We start from the raw sequence: 22,007 nt of genomic DNA on the forward strand, positions 1-22,007 counted from the left end.
CACGCTCGCGTCGTACATCACAACCGGGCGTGTGAATTTCATTCACGTACAGGCACCGTGGCCGATCGTGCACGAACGAGAGTCATCCGCGTGACGTTTGAGAGGGAGGAAACGTTGCGCGTACCGTAATATAATTAGCCGCGCGGTGTACAGTACTCGGCGGCAGGATTATTTCCATAAGGCTTAATTACTCGGCGCGAACACCCAGCGAATTCCAAAAGTTACCCGCATACCGTACGCACAATACACTCGCGAGCGACGATTTTCTTCGACCCGGAAATTAACGCGAACGCGCTCCGCGCCCGTAATTTTTCCGTCGCGAGAACCAGAAGCCCCTACTCTACTCCGAGCCCACCGAACACGTTCCGTCCATCTGTTCTTAGCTTCAACCACCCACACGTGGATTTTTGACCCCATTCGCAGGGTACACGCGAACGTGCTTCGAGCCTCCGCCGGTTGTAACAGGTAGTTTGAGTATTACGAAAAATGTAAAGCTCAGGCACTCATCGTTCATTCGATGTACACATATGTGTACTCACATATAGGAATCGTTCTAATGATAAATGTACGTACGAACGTTTGCGGTAGATACGTCTGAATCGCTAAGTGCATCACGTCGGAGCGCCCGCGTCTAGTTAATCTGGCACGTACTGCCATTTGTCGTTTAACAAATTTAAGCGCGGAGAACGGTGCGCGACACGACGATAGCCCGTTTGCGATATCGTAAAACGTGAGGCATAAACATCCACTCGGGCGCGTACCGACGATAAGCGTGATACCTGTAGCGCAACGATGTGGGTCTCGCTTCGTAACGGCCGGCCCGTCGAAACTAGTCCCTTTAGGCGCCTACCAGGGTTGCTTAAATTTTCCGTTAACGCCATCGCGTCCTGCCCGCGATGTAAGTGAATTTCGTTGCGGGCTTACCCGGCAGGACACTTTATCGACATCGCCATAAAGCGATTCCAGCGATTTCACTCGAACGTGACTTCTTAAAAGTCATTTCCTGTCGCAATTTAATTCCGCTCGAGTAAAACCGCGATTTTTCTTCGGTTATACCTAATAGCCATTTTCAATGTGCAAATAAATCTCTACTTTGGCACGATCTCGTGGCTCGAGCAGGTCATCGGTGAAACGTACAAAGGAACAATTTATCTAATAAAATTATTTAATATGCATTCGCGACGGAGATAAAAATTAAATTTTATTTTTCTTTTAATAATTATCGCTGTGTCTTCTTTAGCTTAATTATCCGTTGATAACATTTGATTAAAATAAATGTACGTGATATTAATCCATCATTTTGATTATTACGATAAAAATATTGTTCAGGAATATAATTATGTAAGTTAAAGCATGTCGTAATTAACTTCGTAATAAAAGGTGAGAACGGGATTCAAAAACAAAGTTTTTAGATTTTAAAGTGCTTTTTTTAGAACTCTTTTACTTTTTTTTTTTTTTTTTTAAAGTTATATAAATGTATCACTTTTTACTTTTTTCCCACGTTTGGAAGTAACTCTTTAATCTCGTTGCGGAATATATGTAGCACCGCCTCTGTGTATTACGAGATTTAGAACGCTATCGGAGTACTTGAATCCATGACGGATTCGGAGTAAATGCGAAATATATTTGGGTTAATGGCAAAACTCATCACGCGAGTACGAATTTAAACTCCCAACTATGTCGTGAAAGTTCGTCTTCCACCCAGGATCCATCTATGTGCAGATATACGCGGATGCAAATATTCGCTACGTCTTGATCGCCCCTGAATTCTCCGCGAAATAATGAATTAATATATTCCAACTAAATGCAAATTTAGTTCTCGCGTTGTACGAGCTTAAATACACAGAATGCATCGCAAAGTACACTAAACACACGATCAAAGTCGATTTCGTGCACTGCGAAGCATATTCTTGAGAATTGCATAATTAAAGGTTAAATAAAAACAATTGTTTTATATCACAATCAATATAATAGCTTGGCTGTAAATTAAGATCGCTTGCCGTGCACCGAATTGCGATTAACGCGATACCGTAAGTCTGCTCGATATGTAACGCGCGCGTGTGTCAAATCGCGAGACCGATGGCGTTCGCCGGATATTAGATTTTTATTTTTATACGGGTACATTTGAAAGATATTCGGGTTAATGGTAGATCCGAGGTGATCTGTTACGCGCGCAGGTAGAAATCATCCCGTGATTCGTTTTCTCGCGCGAGCGTTCTGCATGCAAACGTGCGCTGTAGCTTGATCGCTGCCAGCTTTGGAAACCACTCGTGCGGTAATGGCCGAATTAATATCCCGCGCATGGTTATGAAACCGCACGACCGGAATCTGGTATAACTCACTTCTGCCCGAGTTATTTTCTTCCGGTTAACTTTTGCTGAGTGCCGACGCTACGTGCTACCCGATGCCAGGCGACCCTTCGTCAGCTTCGCCCCGTATTTTACACCCCGTGTATGTAAAGTTTCACTTCAATATTTGAAGTACAGAATTTTTTAAAACAGGAATAAAAATTGCTTCATATTAAATTTCTTTTAAAAGCGAAAAGTATATCAATATAATATGAGTGGAAGAGCTTTCAATTATTAAAACTGGCGCAAGATTAATGCCGCTTATTGAAAACGTACTTCCTTAATTTTTAATTACAAATAATTTGTACTTTTAATTAAATAATATTTTAATTTTACGTAGACGTTTAATTTATCAAATTTTTCATTTCCAAATAAGTTTGTTCGATTTATTTTAAATAGTATGAGAATAATGATTTTGTGCAAACGATGGCTCTTAATAGTTGTATACAAATCTTTCATCTAAAAAGAGCCCTAGAGTTCCTAGGCGTTCGATGAAGAGTAGTAAAATTCGCGATGTATACCGAAGTTTGTCTTCGCAAACTTTGTGTACCAGTTGGTCGCGAGCGAATAAATTGCCGCGTCGTTTGCACTTCTATGCGATTGCCTCGTAAACAAACTTCTCCGCTTGTCTCTTCAAGGACCAGCGAAGCGGAAACGTTTGAACCCATAATCCAGCTCGTAAACACCAATGTCGGATGATTTTTCGATGATCTCGATTCACCGTAATCCAACCATCTGCACTCTTTTACAAAGAGCATATAATATTTGTACGTACATTGAAGTCTTTATGATAATTAAATGCCACGAAAATTTTGTTCCGCAATCGCTGTATTTTTAAATTTATAATTTTGGACATTTTTCATCGTAGATATCCATTCGTACAGAATTTTTTAATGGTTAAGAATTTTTTTTTTTTTTTAATAAAGAACGTTCTTTTTTCCACGATTTTATTACGACTGAAAAACGGTGAAGGAGATTCGTTTGAAAAGCGGACTGCTAACTCGGTCAATGATCCGTCCAGCGTTCTGAAAACACGCTCTCGTTATTTCGTATATAACAGGTGCTCGTGAGTATGCCAGAAAGGTATCGGGCAGGTACGCAACACGTCGACGTCTAGAGCTAGAACGTCGCGTGGCCGTGGTGGACGCAATTTACGGGCAACGTGCCAGCACGCGAGGACCATAAACCCTTGTATACCGATATGACGCGATGGCTGCGAGCCACCGAGCTCCATTTCCACGCGCCGGATATCAATTCAACCATTATCGCTCGTTTGATTCCCGAAGGAGCGCGTCTAGTGGAGAACACTCACGCGCCACGTAATCGCGAGCTCTACACGCTGCATAACGATTACGTCGTGCTACGATAAACGATTCGTTATATTATTCGACATAGTTTGTTAAATAATCAATAACCGACAATATTTTCGAACAAATTACGGCGAACGATTAAAAATAACTAAAGCGCTGAAACTAGATGATTAAAATAAATATTTTTATCGATAAAAATAAGAAGTTTAAATTATCGAACGGAGATCTAACATTCATCCGAGTGGAAATTGAACCTAATCGTAATCTAATGATTATTTAGCCAATCCGTGGCTTATTTCGTAGCTGTCTAGCAAAACTGTCCAGCACTGAGCCAGAACGTACCATCAATGATTGCGAACCTATCGAAGACGAGGAAAGACGCGCACAGAGAGGCCGTCTCACCCTTTTGGTTTAAAACAAGGCGTCCATCGCGCCGGGCAAAAAATAAAATTTCCTCCACAAAGATTCCCGCAAGGACGGAGATCCAATAAAAAAGGCTGCAGAAGAATACCTCTTATACCGTATGAGCCTTTATTCTCACCACGTTGCAGGTAATAACTCGTCGTAGAAATTTCCCTCTCGTCGTGAAAACATTATCCATATACCCGGTACCCACGGCCATTCTATTTATAAGCATTGCCTTTTCTGCTTCTCGACTGTCTTTCCACGTCCCGTCGTATCTCACTAATGGCTTACTCCTTACGTGAGACGAGAGAAACGCCGTTACAAACGAAAAAGATGCATCTACTAATGAGAATTATCGTATCAATTTTTTAATTACCAATTGAGATTTAAAGAGGAAAAAGAAAAAAAAAGACAAAAAATAAAATTAATAATGAACCGCTTCTATATTTGGTTAGCTTTGAACGTGCAATCTAATTTTATTTCGTACGGGTAAGTTTTTATTTATTTTAATGTAGTTCTGCATAAAATTGCAAATTATCGTACTTAATTGAAATTTCTGAAACAAGTTCCGAAATTAAGTAAGAAATTACTAATTCTTGTTCTATGGTGGTTATTATCTTTGTTAATTTTGTCATATCTTTTCATCAGTTCTTAGAGCGCAAGTACTTCCTAAGTACTCGGCTAATTGAAGAACTCGTTACAAGTTACAATAATTTGTGAGCAACGTGTGAATGAACGTGAATAGTAATATTTCGAAACTAGCAGAGAAAATCTCCAATTAAATTCAGTAAGTTTTTTTTTCTTTTTTTTTATCAATTGCTGTTTGTAACCTCTTTTTCACAAATACATATATTGATTTTGATAAAAAAAAGTTTGATTTATCTTCTTTATCGCCCTTTAAATTAATCCGACGTAACCATGTTTTTTTTTTATTTTTTCTTTTTTTTTCTTTTACAACGCGCTAATTACAAACTGTATTTTCAGTTTTTGATTCGCATTTCCCAGAACGATTATTGTTTTATGACTTTTTAAAGATGCATTTTGCAATTACGGGTGTTCTCATGTTCTCGCGTCCGGAATTGCCCCTTGAATTGGGTCTCTCGAATTGCTTTTACTCCGGGGAAATATCAAGAAACGAAGCTTATCGCGCTCTTGTTAGCGATAATGCGAGAACAAGAGAGCCGCGAGCTCGAGAGAAATCGTCACGCTCACTCTCGCCACTTGTTTCGTAAGTTTATTAACGTACGACCGACTAATTAATCCCCGGCGGTCCTTTTACGGCCGGCGCCGGCTTTCGCTCGGCTGCCAAGACATGCGAAAATAGAAGAAGAAAACGACTGCGTGTGCAGCGAAAGCTTGAGCTAAAATATCGCCGGAAATCTGATGGCGAGAGGTAGCTTACGTTTGCGCGAGGTCAACGAGAAATTCGGCACAGCCCGCGTTAATGAAATTTCAGAAACGGTACGGTGTCGCTCTTGCGAAGTTCTTTCATTAGAGATATTCGACGAGTTTCAAAAAGGTAATAGTAATTCGTATATAAGGAAGAATCGTAATATGCAAGCCCAGTTCGTAGATCCGAGATATGCGCGCATACATATATGCAAAATATATTTGTACGTTCGTCACTTATAAGTAGGTTACGTGCATGTAGTTAATAAAAGTTGCGGAGATGAAACTCATAAAATTGGATGACCATGCGGATGTACAGATTCGCTCGTTTGAATTTGAAAATAGGTCGCGAGAGAACAAAAAAAAAAACAAAAAAAAAATAGGACATTGTAATTTAGCAATAACTTTATTTTCCCGGGTTAATTCGACCGACAATTGCATGTATAAATGATTCTGCAAATCCGTCATGAAAGCGCGTTGTAATTAACGAATTGCGGCACACGGAAGCTACAATTAAATCGTCCTTCAACCGATCGAACGAGCATATGAATTTTTGAGCGCGCTTAGTAGCGAACGTCTATACGCCACTCTTCCCTCCCTTTGGCTTTTCACCGCGTCTCTTTTGAGAGGTGACCCTTTATTTGCACCGAAGCTAATTAGGGTCTACGAGCCCTAGGCGGGGCTGAGCGCGTGTCGCTGTGCTTTTAAGTACGTGGCAAAGGGAGCTAAATTGAGAGACGCCGCCGCCATTTACAGAACGCATCACCGACGCGTCGGTCGATACGCAGCGGTTACTCCGCTTCAGAATGTAATCTGCGTATTTTGCATGCCGGGTGACAGCTCGGCGAAAAGGGGGCCGTCAGAAATAACCATACGTTATGCCTATGTCGCGTAGGCGCGGAATGTTTAGACCGGTATAACTTCACAATGCCGATGCTTGCCTACCGCCGTTCTACGATGTAATATTATAAAATTTATTTTAAGACGCAGCCTTTAGAGAAGGAAGAAAAAAAAAAAGAAAAAAAAATAACGATCCCGCGAAATATGACACGCGCCGGCCCCTTATCCTTGTTTCCCGTTCCTGGAACAGATGTCCCGATTTGCGAGACCGCTGAAAAAAATTTGTACGATATCAAAGGAAAAAGCTGACGCGGGCGAGGTAATTATAACGTGTGCATCTTCCACGTGAGAGTACTCGCGCACTTCACCTAAATTCCCAGTGTTATTTTACTTTAGTTCCTATGCATTCATGGTTCGATGCACGTCGCGACGACAATTCGCTTCGTTGACTTTCTCGCGTTGCTTCATAAAGCGGATAAAATACCGAAAGCTTTGCAGAGCGGAAAATCCGTGAATCGCTTTTTACGCTTGCTAAAATTGGATAGTTAGCTTAAAGGTGTTTGAAAGTTTGACTGCGTTCGCTAAACTAAGACTTTTAATCGGCGGATATTTGATAATATTTGGTTAAATTTTACGATCGTTTGAATACAAACTTAGATATGAAAGTCTCTTTTTACACTTCCGCAAGTATATTTCTAGTTATTAAATGATAAATTAAATGATAAACTTAGAGGGTTGCGTTCGAAATTAATTCAGCTCAATAGAAATAATAAAATAGAAATATTTCTAATAATATCAAATTCAACAATATTCTTCATTTAAATTAAACAATTGTTTTAAAGTATCTTTTACATTGCGTTGTAAAGAAATTATTTGCTGTTAATTGAACGAGAATATTGCCTGTTTTTTTCCATTTTAAATTCAGCATGGTAAAATAAAAATTTATGACTTGATTAAATAAAAAAGATAATAGATGCGCCGGAAGAAATAAAAATAACATTCTCGAAAAACCATACCGGGTTTCTTTTAACGATCCCAATGAATATGTATTCCGACTATTTGATTATTCGAAAGAACAATCGGCGAGTTCAATGCGGCTTTCAATGTTTTCCCTCGCGTTCTGTTCTTTCATTGGGAACCCTCTCGTGACGCGTCCTAGCAGGAAAATCTAATTTAAGTTGCTTGCGCATAGATTTGCACCACTTTCGATTTTGCATCTGGCGGAAAACTCGCACAATAGGCTCGGCGGCACCGACAGTCCATTCAAGTAGTAATGAATTCCATACATTTTCAAACTTGTATACGGCGCAAAGTTGTTCCTGTTAAAAATTTTCGAGACACGCTCGATATCATTTCACATTCTTGGCACACGCGTTATTATTTCGACATTCCAAGCATTCTTTTCGTTCTCCCCCGGAAGTTTTACCTGCGGAAATTATACCGAATTTCCTCGGTGCGTATTAAATATTTTTTATTTAATACAAACGCTCCATCGAAGAGATAGGCAGGACTATACTATACGCGCGCACGTACGTGTGTACATAATACAGCCGCGGTTCTTTATATTCAGTTTGCGTCACGCTCTAGATGTCTAACTATGTTAGCGTATTCTATGCATCGCGGGCACCGATTCCACGGAGAATTCGCGAGAACTATGGAAAGCTCGTATCCGCGTGAAATGGAGCACCGGTGCCGTGCCTGTGTTGGCCGAAAGCCAATTAAGGCTTTTGATTAGACCGATGCCGAAACTTGAACTTGAGCTTCCGCGCGACCTTCCGACGTGCGGTTTGCCACGTTCCTTCCTATTCCCGTTGACCGCACAGATATCGCGCGGTGACCAACATACGCGCCGTGTATCGTACGTAAGTATGCGCCCGATGCGGAAGAGCTGCCCTCGGTCGCATTAGTTTCCGCAGATTTTGAGGCACTTGGGTCCCCGCTGTCCGCATCGTTAGCAGGTTTCGCCGCGGTGTTTGCGCGAAACTCTAAGTTTCCGGCACTTACATTTGCATTCGCCCGTGTGTGCGCGACGAGACTTTTGTACTCGAAACTGAAACCCTTGATCCCGGCGCGCTTACATGGCCGAAGCGGGCGCTCGATTTGCCTCTCAAGGAAGCCTGCTCGTCGTGAAACGCGCAACTTGATCCGATGCATGGCAGAATGTTTGATAACCATGGGACATATAACAGACACTTCCATTTTCGGGAAATATTTGGTTTCCTTTCACGCGAGAACGAAACTTATACTGCATCGCTTGGTTTTAAAGCTGCGCACGACCGGATGATAGGATGAAGGATCACGTTTGGCATAACGTGTGGCTGGTGTAGATATTTGTAAAGTTCGATCGATATTGAAACTTTTACGTCTTTCTATTATCTATCCACGCCGTCTATTGCCGGCAATATATGGGATTCGATACGACTCACACATATATACATGCGCACAATAGGAATATATAATATATAATTGCGCGATCGCGTGGGTAATCCGATTGAAATGCCTTGCTATTATTGATTTATACTGTAGGCTATTATTCTACGGAGAATCTCTCTCTCTCTCTTTCTTTTTTTCTCTCTCTCTGAATTTTGTTTTAAATTGTCTTCGTAAAGGTAAAATAAAATTTTGAATGCCAGAAATTAACTATGCAACAATCTATTAAAAATGAAATTTTATTGAAAAAAGGGAGAAAGCTAAATTGATAAAAAAAAAGCGATTTCCATTAGGGTGACGTAAAATTGTCGTATAAGAACTTCTTTAAATTTATTATTTGGCGAGATCGGTATGGGAGGATACGAGGATCGATAGAGTACTTTGGTTGCGGTGCGCGATGTGATCAAAGTTACCTGGTAGCCGCCGTAAACCCTTTCCGGATCAATGAAGCTTTAAACTTTTTTACCAGATAAGAGCTGCATCGCCTTTCAACGTGCTCCACGAAGGGGTCGCGATCTTTTACGTGAATTAAGTTCACTTCGTTGTAAGTAAATATGTCAAAAGAATATTCGCGTACGTAATGCTCCTCTTTCGTTGTCATCTGGCCAATAGCGAAACGTAAAACGACAAGAGCGTTTTTTTGCGACGAACAAAAATGCATAATAAATGTACAAACTTATCTATTACAGTTTGACAACTTGACTCCAAAGGTCTCATAAAATGTATAACGCCTGTTGAGAAAATTCGTCTTATCTGCGTAAGGACCGCATCCTTCGCCACGCGCAATGTAAATTTAGACTTTTCATATTACGTCGTACCAATTAATGGTTTTCAATATCAACCACTGATAACGTTACTAAAAGGAAATACTAAAAAGAAAATTACAATAATTTTACGATGTAAAACTTGATCAAAATTAAATCTCTTCCGAGCATAATTTCATAGATTTTAAAAAGTCGTGAAATCGCTATACTAGTTTTTTTTCGTCTTCTTCTTTTTTTTTTTTTTTTTTTTTTTTTTGACTTTTAAATAAAATCACGGGCGGGAGCGAACGGCTTTGTTTAACAGGATATTCCAGTATATCGTTACACTTTCGAGTCGAATGACAGTCCCACTCACGTTACAACCCCGCCCGGCGCGGCAGTCACTATCGAATACGGCAACTTGAGCAGGTGGTAGAGATCAAGGGTCCCTCTCGCAAAGCGCACAGAAACGCATCGTGCCGCGGCGTTGGTCTGCACGAGAAAAGTCTTTTCTTAAGACCAAGGCAACATCGCTACACGCGACAGGATATTCTGTTTACAGCGTGATCAAAGTTACGTCGTAGGCGGCGTATATATTCGTGGATCAATGGAGCTTCGAGCCTCGGCTCGCCTCCGCTTCGGCGTCCTCCCTTCCGTCCGCCGTCAGCATCCCTTTCTTGCTCTCCTTCTCTCGCCTCTCTGCCACACGGACGAATACACGCGCGAACCTCGGTCCAGAGCTGCTCTCCCGGACGCTCCGCCGAGCTTTTCCCCGCAACGACACATCCCGTTGACGCACACCCACGCGTTCGCCGCATGTCGCTAAGCGGTTCGATACAAATTTTGTACATTCTACGGCAATTATAGCCGGCTTGCGCAAACAATTAACGCGTCCTTGGTGCACGTACCAGGAAGGCTGGGGCTGAGGGAAATAAAAAAATACGTGACGACGCTCCACTGGCTTAATATCTCAGGTAGCCGCGAATTTCCGCGTACATCTTAAAATTGCTACAGTCCGTATAATTCTGTCGCATCTTTCGTTTTAGATTTCTAGCCTGTTTCGCTGTAATTATCCCGTATTACTCGCTCGAAATCTAAGTATTTACGTGGCATTTGCAACGATGATTGCTTCCTACGATCACCTGGTGCAGAGCTCTGCAGAATTTAGCAGGTACAATGCCAGACGTCGTTTCAATGTCAGGAAAGCCACGTTTCCCCGGTACGGTTCCTCTCTCGCTTCTCTCTCTCTCTCTCTCTCTCTCTTCGTGTTTTGTCTGGCACGGAACTGACACGAACGATACGTTAGCCTGATAATAATTTTCGGCGCTCTACCCGAGCATCTCGACATACGGCGGAGAGAATTCGGGTGGGTGGGCACTACGCTGGTCGCAAGCACTGACTGATAGACTTCGCCCCGACTTTCCGGAAAATTTACCGCGTAGGCAAAGGGAGCCATGGGTCTCTGCTTGCCAGAGACAGTTTTATAGCGCTAGCGGCGTGGACTAGTTTAGACTTCTTCCAAGTGTAACGACGGAAATAAAAAATGCCGTTGAGCAACAGCGTTGCTTTAACTTTGCCGTTACGTTGCGAGACGAATGCACTCGAAGGGAATAAAAATGCTCGATGCCAGATGCGAATATTATTCCTCGTGACTTCGCCTTTTGTGCGTGTTTTTCGTAAAGAATGTCTTGGAATTTACTAAATGACGCTTATTTATTACAATCTTTTTTCAGCAAAAAGAAGAAAAAGAAAAAAAAAATGCCACCGAAATGCGCTAAGAACACAATCTCTAAGCGCTGTAGAAAATCTTTAGCGTATCAAACAATATTTAAAATTTCTTTAACGTTTTTAATTAATTGTAATATTTTTATTTTTTTTTATCTGAACATTTTTGCATATCTTTGTTTCTTTAATTTTCTAATTAGAAAGATAGTACGCAGAACCGACGTTATTGCGTAATTGGCTTTCTTAACTACGATCGTAGATCGTTATCTCGCGACGTTATCACTCGCGTAATGCAACAGCGAAACTCGCGAGTAAACGATAATGCTTATGCAATAGTACTAACATCGCCATATCGAGTTGAGAGTCAGCGTTGCATTCCTCGAGAATGCAGCTGCGTGCTACGTGAGACCAAATGCACATCTCGCGAACATGTTGCATCGTGGATATATGCGCCAGATGGACACAATGATGTTTATCTTTATGGAAACTGCTTCGCGTATCGCGTCACGTTGATCTGTCTCTAGACGATAAAGACGAATGCACGTACGAATGTAATGCGATTGTTTAATGAAAGTCGTTAAATCTTTACTATTGAATCGATTTACTAAACAAAAATACTTTAAAAAATTCTATTTTATCTTCCCAGCATACAGCGTATTTAAAGTACGAGCGCAAAAACAATCTGTAATTACTCGATACATTTCGGTGCATATAATCGCAGAAAATAGACTGTCACTAGCATGAAAATCTTTGTGACACCCTGAACTATTCCCCGTTTAGTATGAGGGACGCGTTGAAAAGCTTTAGGACTGAGAGAGTTAATCGAGCTGTCGTCCACACGTGACCCACAGTTAGGTGGGCTTTTGCGAATAAATATATGTTATTATATATATTCTATATAAGGCTTATACATATATATATATGTAAGGGTTAGGATGCGCGCGCGATGATGCCCACGCGTGAATACTCGGGTGGGCGAATTCACGCCGGTATTCAAGAGGGCTGCCATTCATAGCGTGGATTCTGCAGGTGCCTGCAAGACTTAACCGGTCGAGACGATGAGAATGACGTCGGGGCTGTAAAAACCACCCCTGACGCCGTTCTATAAAAGTAATCCTATTTACCCGATGTATAAGTTTATTGAAAGTTGCTCCCTTCGAGGTTGAACCGCGACAAACAAAAGGATGAGTGAGGATTATAAAGAATCTCAGGGCGCGATAATGACGATAAGATTATAAATTTCTAGAGTATCAGTTCTTCAAAATTTTCCTAAATAGCTTTCTAATAATGTTAAACGTTAACGTATTATTATCCCGGCGTAACCACGGATTATTTTCAATCGTATGAATAATTAGTATCATCGTTTATATTAATATATTTCTTAGTTAGATAATTAAATTTAAAAAAAAGTATAGGGAAAGTTAATTAAAGGGTATATTGTTGGATAATTTTCGTGAACATTCTTTGAAAAAGTGACTTTCCGGTACCGAATTTACTTCCATTCACTTCATCGATCGCCGCCAGACGTTTCCCAGCCCACTGTAACAATCGTCGTTCATTCTTTATTACTATCGGTATTTTTATATTGTCGCATGTCGTCAGTAGTGACGTAGGAAGGAAAATATCGCCGCCCCGCGCACGTGTCGAGCATACACACGCGTGGATAGGCACACGATCTGTTCTTACAAAGACTGCCGTCCTTCCACAGCGATACTTCCTGTAAAGCTCACGTACTTCGTCGACGATGACAGTGACGTCGACGTCGGCGAAAAGGATATCCGGCTGCCCATTCACGTCGGTGCGTATTTCGACACGTATTTCGTCCAAATGGGTTTTACCGGCTATTATGTCAAAGACTGCGGGGGCTATACTTCAACCTCCCTTTGAACCGCATACTCTTATTTCACTTTAAAACCTTCCCCCCGAGCGCAATCTCATTAATCTAAATCGACAACCGAGTGAGGCTGCGGTTTCTTTTTTAAACCTTTCGTGAGAGACTATTAAAACTCATCCTCCGTCAAATATTAACACGTTCAGGCATCCTCGAGCCTGTCGAAAAGTCAGAAAATGTCATATTTACTTCTTTCGTGCAAAACTTCTCATTTCTTGTACATTTTGAAGTAAAAATGATCACGCTCGAGAAAAGTTTCATCGATGGCACTGTATCCCTTTGTTGAGTTTTTTTTCTATCTTTTTTCTTTTTTTCTTTTTCAACGTGTTCGCGTTACGCATTTGGAGCTCTTTTTTCCAGCGATTTAAACTATGCACTTTTAGATACTTTCTTGAGCTCGACATGTACGGTAATACTTTTTAAATAGTTAAGTCAACAATAGTGACAAACTTCTCTGTAAGTAACATTGTTGTCTTACGTTTCTCCGTTCTTTTTCGTTTTTCTTTCTTTCCAAGCATTCTATGTTTGAAAAAAGTATTATGTCAGCCACCAGGTATTTCAAAATATGTAATTTTGTCTTTTATTCTACGCTTTTCATAAAATTTTTATTTCCTTTTTCCATTTATTTGTATGAAATTTATTCCATTTGTTTTATATTTTATTGATCTCGGCTCGTTTCAGAATAAACCCATATACGTATATGTACATGAATTATGAATTTGTTTACTCGCATGTAATTTATATGAAATTAATAAAATATTCACTTAATTTATATATACGAGAAATTCGAAAATATTGAAATAAAATAATAGTTATTTTGTCTCTTTTAATTTATAACTTTTCGTTTGAGAATACCTTCGTTAATCTGCTTTGCTGCTAGTTTCGGAAATGAACTAATGGTACACCGAAATTGATTCCATTCGCAGCATTTGCGAGGCGCATTTCCCGTGCCTTTTTCCAGTTTAATGCTGATTTCGAGAAATTTATTAGCAAGTATAAGATAATCCTATTTATAGAATTTGCGCTCTCTAATTTTCTCCCAGAGTATGCTTACCTCTCATTATTAATTTGACCGTAATAATAGTTTAATTCGTACGGATAAAACAGTTTAATGCCTACTGAATAAACTATTACAAATTATTATAAGCTTCACTCGGAGCAGTGAGAAAATGCGTGAGAAAAATGTTGCGAAATTCTCGCTCGAATTTACATACATCGTTATTTAATCCTGTTTATTAATTTATTATTTTCTATCAGATCAAACACGTAATTTGTATGTAATAATTAGAAGGCATTCTCTAGGGTTGTAATGTTGCTCCTTCTCTCAAAGAAGACTCATTAACACAAGTTCTCTGGTGCACGGAGTTGCCAACGCACGTGCCTACTTAGTTTTCCCTAAGTTCTCCCTTCGGTTTTACGTATGCCTCATTAATTACTGCCATCGTCTTCCAACACTCATCTAAATGGCCGCTGCGCGATTCGGCGAAGTTGCTTATTGCTGCTCCGTTTCGCCGTCGCTCATTCAAGAAGTTCAAGACAAGTCTCGAACCATATTACTTCCGTGCGAAAGATCATTAAAAGGGATTCACGCTTATCCGTCCTTTGGCTATCGATTCTTTCAATTCATTAATATCCCTGAACGGCGCGCGCTGCCTTTCGAAGCGAAAATTTGCGATAACGCGTTGTCGCCTATATTTTTCTTTTTTTTTTCTTTCTTTTTTCTTTTCTTCCCTCTATATACTTTAGAGTGACGTTTTGTGATTACGAATTTGCTTTTTGCTACCGTCAAAGCGGCTAATTAAATGGATACTTTGGTTCATTTTTCCGTTCTCTGGGCAAACCTCTGTCCGATAAATCGTTCATTCGACTCGGCCACTGGGAATGCGACGATAAATTACTTTTTACCGCATAATTAATTGCAGTCCTAATAATTCGGCCTGTTTACACGGCGCACGTAGTCAAATGTGCTGCATGCGTTCTACGTTGGGCGTTACAAAGGTAATTAATCAACGCCGCGCGATATTCCCGTAGTGTATAAACTAGAAATTAACGTCCGATCGATATACGCGTAATACATTTGACTAATCTGATTAACGATTAATACATTAATTTCATTCTTGTGATCCGGAAATGCCCCACGACAGAAATGCCCGCTTGAAAATAATTAACTTGCGGATGTAAGTAGGCATAAGTAATTACACGTGTTTGAATAATCCGCAGCCATTATCGCAGCCACTGAAATAGTTACATGCGAGATCTATATTGCTCTATGGAAGATATTTAAAGATAGCTACAGAAAGAGACTTTTCTGATTGATAAAATTTGACCAATAATTCGTTTCTTTTAAGTCGTATTTTAGGAAAAAAAAAGTAAAAAAAAAAATATAAAAAAAATAAAGAATATATTTAAAATGCTTTAGTAAAAAGAAAAAAAAAGAAAAAATATTAGTTTCTATAAATGTTTCATGCTGCTTGAGAAACTTAATGCAGTTAATTATGAAGAAATGCATTTTAAATGCGAATAATAATTACCGTCTTAACATGAATTTAGTCGTCGCACGTCGAAAGACTTTAACTTCGGGCAAACAGAACACACCGTATTGCGCTATGCATATAATGTTCCCCTTGTCAAGCCGAACGATTCCGAGTTTCAGGCGAACCGAGTTGTACGAAGTACGTGATTATCGGTCAACGGAATTCGCAGCGTGATGAAGCGATGAATTCGGCGAAGTTGAGGTACTTTAAGATACCAGCCCCGCTCGAAGTCGGAATATTAATGTATCTAAATTCTAAAAGGGAATACGAGGCGGGAGGGCGAGAGAGTCGGAATGTGATCGCGAAATATTTGGGCCGGGCGATAGACCGTGGTCTCCGCGCGGCAGTAAACGTTCCAGCGGTGCACGGTATATTTGTCGCGACCTCACGATACTCCGGTCGTCTTCAATGGGCGCACGTGCGCCGAATTCAGCCGCGGGGCCGACGACCATTATTCTCCCTGTGGACGCAGTCCTGTTGCATCTCGTATTCCGGCGTCGGCACACACCGCACCGAATGCGCCCAAAACTTGATCCCGCGGTAGCACGTGCTCGAGCACAATCCGGCCCCCGGAATTGGTCGGGGACGGAATGCACTCGCTTCGTATTTGTCGAAGGATTAAAGTAGTTTGCTCGCGCTGTCGTTCAGCCGCGAATAGACCGGAAACCAAACGGGGAAAGTGGACCGAAGCGCCGGCCCTTGGCCGATTCGGTTTCGGAGCTCGCCGCCCGGGCCCTCCATCGACGCTCGGGCAAGTTGGGAATTCATGAACTTTGTAATCGTCGATATGCATTAATTCATCCCCGGTGTATTAGGAAGTGCCGATAGATAATCGATCTCACGAGCAAATTGCGGTAGTATTTAGAAGGGAAAACGAACATGTAGATTTTCATACTTAACAAGAATTTGTTTAACAAGAAAATTACATTTACGCAAAAAGTAAATGCGTGATACTCTAAGATATCGCACCTATTTATAAATTTGCAGAGCAGTTGCTCTTTCAGCGCATTTTTTTTTGTTGTAAACCCTACGAGAGATTAAATTATTTAAAAAATCGTAACAAAAAGGTTTAGTTTTTGATATTTATAAAATAGATTTATATTAATTTTCCGTGGAATTTAATATGTAGAATGCTATTAATTGATCGATTGCAGCAACTGTACAATATGTTCGTTAAAATCGATGAGAAAAAAGTGCATGCAGCTTTTATCAGTATTAAAACTGCGTAAATAATTGCTTTTTGTGACGTAAACTGCTGACTGTTTGACACAGAAGCAACGAATAGAAAAACAATTTCACAATTGTTTATTCTGGCTATTGTAACAAAAATAATTAAATTGTTTGCCATTATGCTTTTTTTTACGAAAGAAAAAAATCAGTTATTAACGAACTGAGGATCTTTCCTTTCGTATCCGTTCGTAAATACGCTTTGACAAGGGTCGCGATTATTTGCGGCTCACACTCTCCGGAATAACGTACAAGGCTTGACTGACATTCGATTTTTCTCGTTCTTTATCGCAGAAAGCCTTTGCGGGCGCCACGAGAAACGCTTATTGAATCACCTGCTGGCAAATTACAACACCTTGGAGCGACCGGTCGCGAATGAGAGCGAACCACTGGAAGTGAAGTTTGGCATCACTCTGCAGCAAATCATCGACGTGGTAAGTCCTATTTCTTTTGTCACATATTTTCGACGTATACACGCAGAAAATGTATGTACGCGTAAATATACGTATAAAAAAAAAATTAGCTATCCGGAGCACTTTGATAATTAATGTGAAGTAGCGGATGTATTTCAAATCTTAAGAGTGAATATTCATTACGAAGCGGCTATTCTGGTGCCTCCGTGTGAGTTTTCGAGATAAGAAGTGCCAAGATTAGCCGCGCAAGTTTTTGCACGTCAAAATATCGGGCTTATCTAAATGAGAGCATGGTTAAACGGGGACGAATGAAGTAAGATTGCATTACGTTCTCCATCTTCGCGCTCTCCCTCGCCGCGGTTATTTACTTCCATCATCATTGTATACAGTGTATATTATATACACGGTACATAGCGCAGACGTTACGGTTTCTAAGGGAAGATCTGAAAACATGTCCGATAGTAAAACGTGCTGGTAAAACAAAAAGAGTTCAACGCCGTCGTTAATTCTGTATTTAAGGAAATTCTCGCTTTGCAAGGATATTGTAAGAAACTCATTTAATTTTTTTTCACGAATTATTTTGCAATTTACACAACTTTGCGTTAAAGAAAAGAAAAAAAAAAGGAAAAGAAAAGAAAAGTAAAGTAAAAATATTACGCGAACATTCCTATTATTGATTTATTGTGTAGACGAGAAATATATTAAAATTCGAGTCAAGAGGTTTAAATTTGGATGAGGGACACGTCGAGGCGGATGTCAATTCTTGGCACGAATAGAAGAATATATTTTCCGCCCATGTATAGCAAAATGTTACTAAATCCTATCTATATAGTTCTTTTTTTCCGTTCGTAGCAATCGTATATATTAAATTTTCATCGATAGCAGCGCGTATATCTTTTTCGTATCTTGGTATTTCCTGATGCATACATATTATATCGGCGGAGCTTGAAATTGCAAGCGTATCGAATGATCCTTGTAGACTAGTTGGAGAATAGTCGATTGCGTTCTAGCCATAAGTATTATCGCGATCTGTATAAATAAAATCCCGGCCGATCAATATTTTATGAATGTTACGAATGGACGGCATTCAAAAGTTCATTACGAATTCACGGGGTGCGGCAGTTTTTTTCCCTCGGATTCTCGATTACAATTATAAATTGACCAGGGGAGAGTACGCCGGGATACTTGCAATCCACTTCGGTCCCGCCAGCCTAGCGGGAGTAATATATAGCTGGGATTAAAGAAACCGATTGGAGGTGTTTTCTCTCAAAACATCCTTACGGCCGAAGTTAACGGCCGAGGGAATATATCCGTCACGCCGAGCCTTTTTACGTCACGAGCTTCCGGCACTTTACTCTTCATTCGCAACGAAAACCGTAAGATTCTACAGCTGTTTCACATTTCTCGGATGCTTCGCTGTCTTCTCGGATAAATGAAGTTTATTCAAGATATTTATCTCGCTATTCGACTTCCTTCGTACCTCGATATATGTTTAAACGTAAACTTTGATACAATTTAATTAGAGAAAGCAAACGCTGCTTACAACAAACGTACATCGCGCGCGTGTCGCCGGTATTTCTTTTACTTATTCGCAAAGGATATAATTATCCGCGGATAACGCGAGTCTCTACCTCTTTTTCTTCACTCCCGCGTCGTCATTATTATTATTTTCATAGTTACAGTTATCGTAACATTTTGCTATAACTTTCCTTTCAGAAGTTCATACAATTCGATATATATTTTCCGTTGGAACAAAAGCCCGCTATGTGTTCCGGACATTAAGAGCACAGACGTTTCCGTAGCGAACTCTCTTTCATCCTTCTAGTAGCAAAACATATTCCATTACAACCTCTGCTCGCCACCCTTACGTCGTCGTTTCGCTAAGTCGCATCGCTCAAGCTGACTGAGGTTTTTACCGTCTTCCTTTTCAAAGTATCGTTGCCTTTGGAAACGACGGGTATCTCTGTAGTTTTCTTATCTGACGCGAGTTGTAATAAGAAACCCGGTAACCTTAATGAATTAATTCATAAATCTTACAGTGCAAAAACTCCCCTTGACTACTTTCGAATAAAATTCTTCAGCTGCTCTCTTTGAACACTTAATACAATATAGCGACGCAATTTATCATTTGATATTTCACGATCGAAATGTGCACGGCGTTTGTAATTATTTAAGTAGCTATTTTATAAGTACTTTTCGTTTTAATTATTTTCTGAACCATTATACATATTTAATTTGGCCATCGATTAAAGTTTAATTGAAACGGTGCTTCATATAGTCGAGACACAAAAGTGCCTGGTAGCTGGAGAAGTTTTTCATCAATACGTTTAGCCTTAAACCTGCGCTTGGACTTTCTCATTTGATGTTAGAATTGGAAAACGAGAGCTTTGAAAAGTGGCGTTCTTTTAATTGGTCACATAACTAGAAAAGTTCATAATAGCAGAGCCCGATTCTGTACGTTGGCCAAAGCGAAGAACGCGAAACGAGATCGGCCGAACTTTCGGCATTCGCGAAGTCGTAAGACGAAACTAATGTCATTTTTTTTCTTTTTTTTTTTCGGGTAGCCGAAAGGTCGCGCAAAACACCACTATCAATTATGAAGAATATTGACTCTCGTAACCGTCTTATCGTAGCATCGGCAGATGCGAATACGTGTTTCCAGAGATTTGACGGTTACAGCTATGTATGTTATATGGCTCGATTTTTACTACCATTTTAACAATAAGCGTCGCGATATAATAACAGGAGGAACGATCATGCTTTTCTTAATTCCATTTTCACGTTCTTCAGCACGCTATAAACTTTTTATGTTCCGTGGCAGGCCGTAAACATTGGCTCGCGCTTAGTCGAGACCTCTACTTCGCGTGGCCGATACGACGTTGAATCGCGCTAGTGGTAGGCTCATCGCTGCTGCGATCGAACGAAATACATCTATTTGGTAAGAAGACATTTCGACAGCTTTTTTTTTATTTTTTTTTATTTATTACTATTGTCAAAGTGTACTTTATCGATGCCTTGATGTTAATTATTATGATTAATTGATCGTCTTTAATTGAGACTTCTCGCAATCCCGTGGATAAATAACTACAAAACTATACGATGATATTTATTGATCTCGAATCAATGGAAACTCAATTCATAGTACATTTTTTGTTCGTCGAAAAAGTGAAAAAGATACAGTATTGTTATTGCTATTGGCAGCAGCCGCGAAATAAAGCTTTATTTTTCAATGATCAAAAAAATCACGCATTTTGTGTATTCCCGGTAAAAGTTACTCTATCGAATAATGTCGACGTCACAAAGAATCTACATGCCAATTTCGTATCACTTCAAACGGGAAACGTGAACCATGAAATTCGCACTTTATTATTCATCCCGCTTGCCGGATTTCTTTTTGAATTGAGCTCAGTGAGCTTTGATAGATTGTTATATTACGTCAATCGTTTGTAACGCATGTAATATACAGAAAAATTCAACAAGATAGCGTACTGAATACGAAAACTGAGGAATTGATAGGTAACTCCAGAAGTCATGCCTGTGATATAAAAATCTCACTTTAATCCCGCTCGTTAGAAGGAAATTTAGTTTTCATCGATTTATTACGTCTATATTAAGAGCTGGAAATATCGCAATAACTTTGTTAACATCAGCTACGATTTTCTCATAATTCACGATGCAACTGTAATTAATTTGTAGCGTCACTCGTAATTTCGTCGGTTTTTATCTAGACCAACAGTACGAGTGATGAACATCGCGCCATGTCGCAAGTTTTTAGTCTTTGTCGCTAGATGCAATTACGTCGCGCCAATGAGTCGGTCGTGACAGAACGCATCCGTGTTACTCATACATAAAGAACGCCGACGTAGCGGAAACGGAAGTACGCCGCGAAAAGACGTGACTGCGAGAGAAATGTTCGGGGTCGTGTATACGAACGGCATCTTTGTCAAGCAAAATCCTTCCCATTAGATGTCGTACTTTATATCGTACTTTTTTAGATACCGCATAGTATAATAAAGAAAAAAAAAGTAAATGCAACAAAAATATATGTAGCGTATTGTTGAACTTTTCCGCTGTACGTTCAGCAACTCAAATGCAATACAAGCAGATATTAAGTAATAAATATTTCTTATAATTTTATATATAATGAAATATAACTTTTCCAGGAGTTTTTTATTTTTATATTTTTTTTTCTCTATTAGAAAAAAATTATGCGCGCGCTATGCGCCCAATATTTTTTACGACACTCCAATTATAAACTACAAAAAAAAAAGTCATGCGACTTACCAATCTGCATAAGCTTCAGCGGAGTTGTCGAATTCTGCCGGTGACTGTAACATAAAATGTAAAATATTAATGTAGAGATTATATTAATTATGTAAAGTTAATAAAAAAAAAAACTTTTTTTTAATAAAGATTTTATTTAAAGAATTAATTCTCACCTAAAAGTTGCTCCGCCGATACAGGATGCCCTTCCCGGGCCTGCTCCTCCTCTCAGATGGGACGTGTCGAGTCATCCTTCCGCGCACAAGTAACTCGCGAACACCCCGACCGTGAATTTACAATCGCGAAAATTACCAATCGCTCTCGCGCGTTCCTGTCCGGCACTCGCGTTTAGATTAAAGCCTTGCGAAAAAAAAATACGCCCGAATAGTGTACGGAACTCCCGGAACGACCGACAAACCGGCTGCGGTTCGTAAAATTATTATTACCGGCGGTGATGGCACTTTCGATGACAGCAGTGGATGCAACTAC

General features: G+C 40.0%; 1 protein-coding gene across 7 annotated transcripts in view; it reads left to right on the plus strand.

Annotated features, from left to right (window-relative positions):
* The window catches only part of Nachralpha6 (nicotinic acetylcholine receptor alpha6), a 205,824-nt gene that overhangs the window by 36,466 nt on the left and 147,351 nt on the right, over positions 1-22,007 (plus strand). For all 7 annotated transcript variants that reach the window (XM_070657582.1, XM_070657587.1, XM_070657585.1 and 4 more), the window contains one exon: positions 17,137-17,276. In XM_070657582.1, coding sequence (XP_070513683.1) covers positions 17,137-17,276 — 140 coding nt within the window. The remainder of the gene's footprint in view (positions 1-17,136; positions 17,277-22,007) is intronic.

Source organism: Cardiocondyla obscurior, linkage group LG06 (assembly GCF_019399895.1).
Source record: "Cardiocondyla obscurior isolate alpha-2009 linkage group LG06, Cobs3.1, whole genome shotgun sequence".
In the NCBI taxonomy this organism is placed as follows: Eukaryota; Metazoa; Arthropoda; class Insecta; order Hymenoptera; family Formicidae; genus Cardiocondyla; species Cardiocondyla obscurior.